At 40.9% G+C, this 10,348-nt stretch overlaps 2 protein-coding genes across 4 annotated transcripts; both read right to left on the bottom strand.

Moving 5' to 3' along the window:
- Window positions 1–1,523: 1,523 nt before the first annotated feature.
- On the bottom strand, window positions 1,524–4,867 carry LOC115750753 (probable hexosyltransferase MUCI70). Of its 2 annotated transcripts, XM_030688298.2 has the most exons (7): window positions 4,739–4,867; window positions 4,277–4,700; window positions 3,732–3,946; window positions 3,440–3,616; window positions 3,213–3,368; window positions 2,493–2,769; window positions 1,524–1,957 (listed from the first exon to the last, which is right to left on the bottom strand). In XM_030688298.2, exons 2-7 carry the CDS (start codon window positions 4,635–4,637, stop codon window positions 1,725–1,727), a joined length of 1,419 nt encoding a protein of 472 aa, XP_030544158.1. In that variant the 5' UTR covers window positions 4,638–4,700; window positions 4,739–4,867; the 3' UTR covers window positions 1,524–1,724. The 2 variants fall into 2 exon arrangements, with proteins under 2 accessions (XP_030544158.1, XP_048131016.1); XM_048275059.1 differs by having other exon boundaries at window positions 4,277–4,817.
- Window positions 4,868–5,449: 582 nt separating this feature from the next.
- LOC115750757 lies at window positions 5,450–10,071 on the bottom strand. Of its 2 annotated transcripts, none has more exons than XM_030688306.2 (5): window positions 9,866–10,069; window positions 9,447–9,542; window positions 8,129–8,254; window positions 7,160–7,199; window positions 5,450–5,716 (listed from the first exon to the last, which is right to left on the bottom strand). In XM_030688306.2, the coding sequence occupies exons 1-5, from the start codon at window positions 9,992–9,994 to the stop codon at window positions 5,643–5,645; spliced, it is 465 nt and encodes a 154-aa protein (XP_030544166.1). In that variant the 5' UTR covers window positions 9,995–10,069; the 3' UTR covers window positions 5,450–5,642. The 2 variants fall into 2 exon arrangements, with proteins under 2 accessions (XP_030544166.1, XP_030544167.1); XM_030688307.2 differs by lacking the exon at window positions 5,450–5,716 and adding an exon at window positions 5,723–5,990 and having other exon boundaries at window positions 9,866–10,071.
- Between the last annotated feature and the right edge of the window lie 277 nt (window positions 10,072–10,348).

Genomic DNA, 10,348 nt, shown 5'->3' on the forward strand with positions numbered 1-10,348 from the left:
TAATTGCCCGTTCAAGGTGATCTCTTTTATGCGATTTCACATGATGTTTACATTTAACATTCTAGATCTTGGACTTCATGCATGGATGGAAATGCAAGACATGAGTATGGCTCATGTGCTTGTCGATTGGTAATGCGTTGGGGGGATTTGGATCATATCTAAGTTGTCTCACCTATGTATTTGACTCTCTTTGCTTTCTTGTTGTTTCTTAGAAATATTTTTTTTGTTTTTCAAATTAAAATGCGATGATAGGTATCTATGAGAAAAACGCTCCGTTCGCTTTTAGTAATGGGGGTTTGTGGGTTTCGGAACGTCCCATGCGTGAGCTGGTGACTGGAAATGAATAATGTACTGATTGTCGGAACTATAGGACATTAGCTTTAGTAATTAAGCACTCAAAAGAGCATTAGTTTTGTTGGAACCGCCCTATTCGCTCTCATCCTTGGAAAGGTCAATGCAAATGTAACAACAGAGCTGTTGAAGTACTGAAACGACGTGATTTGCATCAACTATAAAGAAAGCAGGATGGGCAAGAAGGCATGAATTAAGATAGCCTTACAATTATGTGGCATCAGGCAATGCCATGGCCAGCTTGGTTGTATGAAAAAAGGGTTAAAGTCAGAAGCCCTATAAGGTTGTCGACTAAACACAATGCAAATTCCAAGCTGTGTGAGTGTGCAAGTAACAGTAGCTAGGGAGCAACAAACAAATGTTTTGCAGCCAGACAAGAAGTGGACGCTGATTAACGAAGATTGGTGGCGAAAGAGAGTATTATGGTTAGCTTTAAGTCCAAAACCGTGCAGCAAGCAAATGGTTTTAAGAGTTAGATTAGATGAGAGCCGGCTATTGGGATTATTTGTGTAAAGCCCCCGCACCCAGAAGTGCGTCTTTTTGGAGAAGAAAGGCTTCGACAAGAGTGAGCAGGCATGCTATTTTGAATGTTGTTGCCCTTTTGAAAGTTGTTCAACATCCAGGGTGCTCTCATGTCGATGCCATCCATTTTAGCTTCTGGTAGTTCAAAGAATCTAAGTCTAGCTCTTTTAGGTCAAAGCGTGTTAATGTCAAAGCTGAAACTGAACAATCAGAGAGTCAGCTAAGCAGTGAATTAGGCAGAATCAATCACATAAAATCTAGAATCGAGCTTTTTAGGCTGGTCCATCAGTGTAATTTGTGCTAATTAACTACATCTAAATTTCAAAAAAACAAAAAAGGAAGGTAGAGAGAGGGAGGAAAGAACAAAGATGAATCCTGTCTATTGTACATTATAATTAGTTGGTGGGTCTTCCATCACCTACTTTTCAAGTTGTAGTTTGTCACTCGACTTTTTCACTGCGCTCATAGTGCAATTCCATGCTGTGAATGCAAATTTCACCTCCTCCCAGCTCAAGAAGCCACTTACCAAGCTCATGTTCCTTTCTTGGTACACAATCATCTGATCAGTTTGTAAGGACTAAGAGCTTTATTCAAGATTTGACTCTCCTGCTTATGGAGCTCGAAAATTCCAGAATAAACAATTCATAACATGAATCAAATAACTAAAATTTGTTAAATCAATAAAACTGAAAAGGATGGAAAGGTCGAATGCCCGTCTTAAGGTAATATTCCATCAGTAGAACAAATTTACACTGATCCTAAATAAATAAATTATCGAGAAATTTGAAAAATATTCTTCTAAAACTACCTTTCTAAGAATTGATGTTCGAACCTGCAAAAGAGAATCCTTATCAACTGACCAAGGGCTTGGCCTTGCGTATATGGCCCATGCTGTTGACAAGATCCTTGCGGGTGCATACGGGGAACATGTTGATGTTTTTTAGTACCTTCAACCGCCAAAGTACATATGGGAAGCTTAGCTGATCCCTCGATGTGAACCGCACGACCTCATTGAACCAGAGGCACATGAATAGATTAGACAATGGTGTATGCTCCCTTACAATCACAGATGCTTCAGCTAAAGCTGCACGGATCAACGATGCCATCATTTAGAATTTAGAAGCATTGTTGACAACTTAAGTGTCACACTGCCTCTAACAGAACAGGTGAAAAGCTTAAGTCTTCCTATATCTGCATCTCTTGCCAATATAGTTTGCCATTTCCACAGGAAATTTTGAGTTTTTAGTCTCTACACTCACCCTAATGCTCATTTTACCTCACTTTCATGCCCCCAACCCCAACCAAGAAGGGAAAGAGGAAAAAACAGCTCTTCCCGGAATGATGATACTACAAGAGGTGAGATTATATAAAATGGAGTCATTTCTAAGGAAATATAAGCCTAAACATTTGGAGGCAATGCCCAAGTTCCAAATAATTAACAGTAAATTTAACAGGACACGCGGAGCACTTAAGCAATCACCATACTAGTGACAGGAAACCCTGAATTGGAACTTGGCATAAAAGGTACAATTAAAGATGGGAACCAAGTTACGAAATGCTGCATATATTGGTTCTGGTAATTCTAGCTGATAAATAATGAAAATAACATCATAACATACCTTTCTTCCCATTAAATCTCTTATCCTCAGGAAGGCCATCACGGCGATATTGAGTCAACTGCACATCGACTTCTTCTGGAGTGGCCTTATTCTTCTTAACAACTGCCTTAGCCTCATCATACACACTACTACGAGCTCCGTGCTCAGAAATTGCAAGAACTGAATTTGACCGCCAAAGTAGCGCCTCTAGCACCCCTAAAGGATCCCTCCTAAATTGGGACTTTGAATCAACCCATATAGAGTACTTTGCATTCGGAAAGAGACGGTGGCCCAACATCTGTTGACAATAAAATAAGTTTTGTAACAAATGATCACACAAGCATTGAACGTAACTATATTGGATGGCATGATATAGAAATGATCTTCCATAACAATTAAAATAATATGGCTCAGTTATAGCCTTGCAAGTTGCGCAGTCATACAAAGGGCATGCCTCGCTAGTTTAAATTAACATTCTTTCCTGTTAGGGAAAGAAAGAGGGTCTTCGGGTGTTTTAGTATTTGGTTAGCAAGGTGAAGTGGAAGCAGTTCATGCTTCTATTTGAAATTATTTCTGTACTCTATATGCATCCTACTTATTGCCATTAAACTGTAACTGAAATGCTAAAGAGCAACAATGAAAATCAAAGAAACATTCAGATAAAGAATCTTATGCTGACAGATAGTATGAACTAATAGTTCACTGCAGAAAATGACACCAAAATATGAGGTATGCAGGTACCTTTGGAATTTTACCATTCAATCTTTGGTCGATGAATGGGAGATTCCTGACAACCACCACACGCCATTTTCCGATGTATCCATCCTCACCAACTCTATGCCCCTCTTGTTCTTGAGCTGCAAGAGTGATTTCATCCCAGAACGCAGTATAGCAAACCTGCAGCATCCATGTCATTACACCCAAGAACCTAAAGAAAGACACAAGACCTTTGTATAGCAAATGCTGACCCTTTTAATTGATGACTCAGTCATTCCTATAGGTTGATAAAGATCATCACCTCCACCAAATGCACAAGTAGCCACAGCAATCTTGCAACTTTGCAAGTAGGTCTGGTCCTCTTCAGAAATCTTAAACCCTCCGCCATCACTGTAAAATCCACAATGCGCTTTAACGGTTTCTTTCACCTGCAAGAAAAGAATTTCTGAATTAAGCTACCGCATTGAACATGCTTTGCAGTAAAGAAACTCCAAATTGACCTTTAGCTAATTCGGTGAGCATCACGGACATAAAGCTGCCAACCTGAAAACTTTCCTCCCTCTGATCAAGAGTCTGGTTTCCGGTGAATAGATTAAATCTCGCCTGTGCTGCTTGCTGCCGAGAGAATGACCCATGCTCTCGATTGGAAGGAGAGCTTTCTGACAAGTATATCACGTTCTTTAAGGGGCTACTGGACGCTTCTGCGACAGGAATATCCAACTGTTGAAGTTCTTCAAGAGGTAGGAGCTTCAAGCAACCTGAGATGGTCAACATTGTCAATTTATAGTGCGTGCTCAATGAGCTACTGTACAAGGGAGAAAACTACAAAAATATTAGCCAACGAAATTGGCAATACTGAAGAATTCCTAAAAAAGCTGCCAATGCGGGAAAGATTCCCACCTCCTCATTAGCATACGAACTTATGAGACTAAGTCTATAACGAGCACATTTGCGCACATTCTATAAGACGTTATCGGCCAGCACCGAACTAAACATCTTCCTAAACTTCAGCAATGGAAATTGCAAAAACTGGAGCTTCATGAAACCACGAAAACGAACACAGAGACGCAGCTGCGACCATCACTTACGTTCTCTGACACCGCCGACGACTCGAGTCGTCGGATCCAAGCGATTCAAGTTGCCTTCCGAGCTCGGCTTCTTAACGGCTCGCGAATAGAATCCGTCGCTCGGTCTCTTCTTCTCCATCTCCCCGGGCCCGGATTTCCTGCCGATCCTGGACGCCTCGAACAGGAGCAGTCCGGCGGCCGCGACGATGATCAAGAGGATCCAGTACTTCACCAGGAACCGGACGAGCCGGGGAGTGAGCTCCGTCCGGACGCGGAGGCCAGATTTCTTGCGCTTCCTCCTGACCCGGACTCGCATCCGGCCGGGCTCGTCGGGCTCGTCGTCGGAGACGGAGATGGATACGTTGTTGTTGTCGTTGAGCATTGCGATCGAAGAAAATATCGACAGCAGAGCAGAGCAAGCCCGATTTGGTAGATTAGGGATCGACTCTGCTAGAGCGAGAACGAGAGAGAGAGAGAGAGAGAGGGAGAGCCAGGGAGCAGAGCTGGTGGCTTTTTCCGTGCGTATGTTCTCTGCTCTGCACTTCGTTTATCTTCTTCGTTTGTTTAAATTCCTTTTGTTATTAATGCGTGAAGTCGTTGATCAGAATCCGATTTTGCGTGAGATACGAAGATCGTCGACTTTCGGAAACATCGATTCAGCATCGCGATCGGAAGGTGCGATTTACCAATTGTGCAAATTTAAGAGGACTTGACAGCAACTAAAAAAAATTCGGATGCATTCCTTAAATCACTCTTTTTAAGTTTTGAAGAGAAAGACAGCATGATTACATTTTAATTGATTTGGGACCGTGATGATCTGGAAATGCTTTTTAATCTTTTTATACAGAGTCTAAAATCAATTTAACCTCAATTCCAATTTAAGAACTTGAGGTAGAAGCGACGAATGCAAAATCAAAATCGTAAATCTAAAGAGCAAACATATTCCAGGCCTCTAGGACAAATTGAGGGGGGCAAATCCGATTATGGTAACTATGAACAATTAAAAACGACGGAACGATCAAGATGAGATACGTATAGGCAAAAGGTTAAAACTGAAATATAAAACTGATTGTGAAATAATTTCATTGAAGGGAACTTAGCTCGTGCATGTGATGATATAAATTTTGATTTTTTCACTCAAAAGCTACTTTTCCAAGCCATACATTTCTGGAATCTCCATCAAGATTGCAAGTAAAGACTAGGATCAACTTGGTTGGAATTGAACGAAATTAGAGAAACAGAGAAAGGTCTGCATGACTAGTGCTCCAAAGCCCTTTGTACAATTGAATAACACTAACTTCCAAGAAAGACATCTCAATAGAATCCCTCGAAAGCTTCTCCTCGGCATCTGGAAACAGGGAACCTTTCCAGAGAAGCTCTCTCCGTTTCAGCTATTCCGCACTACGGCTGAGAAAAGCAACTTGTTTAGGTCCTCAGCGTCTGCTACATGCTCCTCGCCCGCTGCATGAATGGTAGGAAACTGCTTGAGATATTTGCTCATAATGTTGGTTCTCACCAGACATTTTGCTCGCTTCCATAGTCAGCCAAAATTCGCTGCCAAGCTCTATGTGCTACGCCCAATTTCATTTCTTTGCAGCTTTAAGAGATGATGAAAGGCGAGTCGCCTACATAATCACGGTTCTAGCAGTCACAAGTCCAAACAGCAGTCCTCCACTTCTAAAGCTATGTAGACTTGGGTTTTATTTACACATGCACTCTGAATCTGAACAACCAACTGAAGTGATGAACTGTTTAATAAGTAATCAAATGTACTTTATGAACAGCTAATTACTTACCACCACCAACTTAAAAAACATATAAGGAAAATGCAACCATTTTTTTTTTGTTTGGTCGTAAAATGCAACAATTTGCAGATGCATTTTTCACTGTCATAAATTTCGAAGAGAACTGTACCACATTGCCCAACACGATTACACTACAAGCTTTCATTAAAAACATACACATCCAATACATTTGATTTTGTAAACTTGCACGGCCTGCAACCATTAGCAGATGCATTTTTCACTGTCATAAATTTCGAAGAGAACTTGCACGGCCTGGAAGGTGCTGCAACAACCTTGATGCACCACTGATGAAGATTTTGTAAACTAATGCTCATGCTAAAAGAAAATAAATCAAACTACAACAAAGTCGAAGAGTGAGCAGCGAAGGCCATTTCAGATGAAAGGCGGATTTCCTTTGGCCAGAGAAACAAATGGCAGCTTAGTGCAGGAGAAAATGACATCTGATAGAGCCTTCATACCACAATATTGACTATTCTTTTGTAGATCGGGGGGGGAGCGGTAGAGACGTGATTTTCGCAGCCAATGTACAGTCAGAAGCAAAGAGCTTCATCAACTTTATCAAACTCACAGACAAAGAAGAACACCACAGAGATGGCCTCCATAAGGACAGGATGATGCTCGTGTACTGGGAAGAGAGGATGAGAGAAGGCATCCACTGGTTGTGTGGTAAAAAAGTCATCCAACTTACTAAGGTTAACTTTGCTGCTTCTACAGATTTTCCTCCTCCGTAACAATCAAGATGAATAATTTCTATGACCATGTGATGCATAGATGTTATGGAACGTCATGGTGCATATATAATATTCAAATAAAGAAAGTGAAGGTAATTGCTGCGAAGGACTGACCCATAGAGAACTTATTTTGGTATAATCAATTTGAACGATGGCCCATCCATCAGCCACAGTGTCGCAGAAACAAGGGATTTTCATGAACCTACTTTCCCTTCTACAGTTTCCAGGCTTATCAAAGATAACACACTCAGATTGGGCCATTCCATCTCTTGAAAACAGGCATGGCACTAAGGCAGCCATATTCTTCACCAAGATCTATGTCAAACAAAGAACATTCGGTAGTAAACTTAAGAGCAGCAGGATGTTACCCGATGCTGATTGGACTTGCTTCGTCCACTCGTCAATAATCTGCCAGAGTTGAGGATAAATGGAATCATCAGTCTCTGGCCTTCTATGCACATAATTTTGGATTCATGGATGCTTGTTTTGGAGTGAGGAAAACTGGTGATGAAACAATTTATGTGGCAAGCTGCATTTATTGACAGGAATAAACTGCCCATGTATTTCTTTCCATGGGTTATTAGAGCAAAATCTTGCCAATCACTTAGTATTGGTTGCTTGCTGGCAAATGGAGCGCCCACTTCAGACTCCACTTGGAAAATAGACAACCATTGTGGTAAGCGTCTTTGCTAAAGCAGTTTATTCAAAATCAAGAACTCATGGTCTATTGGAAATGGAATCAAGCAATGAAGACTGTAAACTCATAGTGATAGTATGATCGATGATAGAATATCGCAGAAAAAAATTCAATAAAACCAGCAATAAGAGTTCCAGAGATCACTATTTAGTTGAGCTGATGAAGTTGGTTTCTTCCATTCATTGAATATAAGCAGTAGAATGCAACACATAGTATGATATAATGGGATTGTCAGTATCCTCAATTTTATTTGAGACAACCATTTCGGTCAATCAGACCAATAATGACTCTCTCTCAATTTAGCTTCTTTCAGTTAAATATGTAGAAAGAAAGATAATTGGCCACAGCATCAAGCCAACTGGAATCAAATTTTGGACTCTTGAGCTCCAGAAGTTTTCAGAAACATAGTAACAGTGAATAGATATATTACGCACCAATTTTTTTTTTTAAAGCGTGGAATCGTGATGTCTGCGAAGAAATGATGGAATATGTGACATCCACATCCCCAATCCTTCATCATTCATAATGTAGTGTATACCTTCTATCTGAATTTTCTGGACTTTTATCAGTAAATAGTTTATCCTTCATTAGAGCTTAAAACTGAGTAAATATTCCAGAGTATCATAAGAATGATGGAAACCTGGTTAAAGTTGGCATATGCAGGATCTTCAGAATCACTCGTCAAGGGAATGGACATAGATGCTTGCATCTTCCTGAGTAAGCTTCTATTTCCAACAAGAGTTGTCCGTGCCTGGTCAATTAACTCCTGCAAGTTCAAATGAATGATATGAAGTTAGAAGAGAACGTACCCCTCTCTCTCTCCCTCTCTCAAACACATAAAAACAAAGAGATTGAGGTGGGGGCATGCCAAATCGTCACTGTTCGTATTTGATGGGGTGCCAATGTCAGCCTAATGAGAATTGTCCTATATGGCTCAGGTATAGTTGTTATGAAATAAATACTTAGAAGATGAAAAACAAAACCATAACGAGGGCAACCGCAAAAATGACAGATGTGTGCACCAATGTTAGTGCACTTAAAGACAACTCAAAGTGGAATGTCGTGAGAGGATCCATACAGCTAACACCACTCGGTGGCATAAGGCTCAGCTATTGTTGTTTGTAACTTATGAAATTGAAGAGTTCTCCCATTCATTTTGCATTTGCAGCCGTGATCTTTTCCTTTTCTGCCCTGATCCAGCGGAAATTTATCATGGGAAACTTTGAATTCAAAAGTCCCACTTGACTAAAAGATACTTATTATCAGTTGGCATTTCAAAAGCAGCTGCACCATGGAACACTTGTTATAGGTGATGCAGTGCATCCAGCTCTCCTCCATAACCTAGGACAGGTTTGGAGAATGGAAAGATGATCCCAAATCAACTTCCTTCTCCATTTCAAGGTCCTCAAATGGTCTTGACCCTGAAATCTTACTGGTACAGAAGAGTGATGTGATACAGTCCAACCAGTCTTTTACCTCCAACGACTTCTTATCTATGATTCAGCTGAAAATTCCACTCCCAGGCTTAAATTCACAAACTCGTCCATTAGACTTGAAATGCCTTGGCAATTATCAGAACCAAAGCTAAGAGCCCATGCAATATCAACTAATCATCAGATAGGCAGTGGTTGGTTCGGCATTTATACGAAACTCTCAGATGGGAAATGCCTGGCATCTCGTAAAATTTCAGATAGAATAGCCACCATAGTCGAAAACTAAATCCAGTTATAACTAGATGATATCATAAAGGTGCTTTTACATGCATTGTTCCATCAGCAGTATTTATTAAAGCCAACATTACAAAGTTACAACCATACAGATGACATTAAAATTGTAGATCCTTAGCAAACAAACTGGGGAATAAATGTTGGAGTCGACTTTATGTACCCAAGCAGAGCATGTCAAAATCAGATTGGAATTCAAAACATTCCGAAATAAAAAAAAACAAAGGAATGCACCTGTTTGGCTGCCAGAAGTTCCTGGCATTGATCTTTCAAGGATGACACGTCATCCAGCACCTTCTTGATCCTGGAAACCAGCTTCAACGGATTTGCCTGCACAACACAAAAGCAACTTCACTTTGCCGTTCAAATCCAGACAAAACCTAAAAAGCAGATCTAAATTTCTCCCATTCACAATAACAACTGTCCAGTGACTTCAATCTCCGAAACTCCAGACCGAACACAGAATAGTCTAGAATCATGCTCTCGTTCATACGTTGATTGCAAAGACGTAAAAAAAAGAAAAGAAAAGGGAGAACATCAAACGATCGGGTTATTCAAAGTACGAAAGCGTAATCGAAGCTCTGTTCATCAATCAATGAGCTCAAAAACGAAGATACGACCACCGGAGGAAAAGGAGAGACTGAAACCCTTACGTTGTCGGGATAAACCTGATGAAACTCCCTCTCGAGCCGGTGATGAATCACGGTGAGACCGTGGTGGGATTTGTGGAAGAGAGTGACCAGCTGATCGGTCGACGGATGGTGGTGGTGATCGGGCGCCATTTCTCACTCTCTCTCTCGTCCCACTCTGCTCAGGAGCTCGCGATGGTTTAAAAATCCGGGAGATCTGGCAGATTGGCGCTCGCTCACCATAAGGGCGATTTCCCGAAAGAGAAGCTTTCAAACGCGTCCTCGAGCTTTCACTTTTCGCCTTTTCGCACCCCTCAAAAAGACATTATTCCCGGATTTCCCCCAAAAAAAAGTCCCACATTTTCATTTTCGGTACAAAAAATTCTCAGACAGAGCAGATACGTCTCTAAGCCGCGCCCTTGAATTAAGGAACGATATTGTGATTTTGGGCTAAGGTTCGGATTCAATCGTTTCTATTTAACCCGCAATTAGTATCATCGCGCAAGT

Source organism: Rhodamnia argentea, chromosome 2 (genome assembly GCF_020921035.1).
Source record: "Rhodamnia argentea isolate NSW1041297 chromosome 2, ASM2092103v1, whole genome shotgun sequence".
NCBI classification, from domain to species: domain Eukaryota; kingdom Viridiplantae; phylum Streptophyta; class Magnoliopsida; order Myrtales; family Myrtaceae; genus Rhodamnia; species Rhodamnia argentea.

Bases quoted from the DNA above. Each gene is read 5' to 3' on its own strand.
- LOC115750753 (XM_030688298.2), bottom strand. From the start codon at position 4,637: ATGCTCAACGACAACAACAACGTATCCATCTCCGTCTCCGACGACGAG. The intron at 3,947-4,276 runs GTAAGTGATGGT...TGACCATCTCAG, and splicing joins CGTCGGCGGTGTCAGAGAAC to GTTGCTTGAAGCTCCTACCT. The intron at 1,958-2,492 runs GTATGTTATGAT...TGATCCGTGCAG, and splicing joins GAGATTTAATGGGAAGAAAG to CTTTAGCTGAAGCATCTGTG.
- LOC115750757 (XM_030688306.2), bottom strand. From the start codon at position 9,994: ATGGCGCCCGATCACCACCACCATCCGTCGACCGATCAGCTGGTCACT. The intron at 9,543-9,865 runs GTAAGGGTTTCA...TGTGTTGTGCAG, and splicing joins ATCAGGTTTATCCCGACAAC to GCAAATCCGTTGAAGCTGGT. The intron at 5,717-7,159 runs GTAACATCCTGC...CCATTCATGCAG, and splicing joins GCAAGTCCAATCAGCATCGG to CGGGCGAGGAGCATGTAGCA.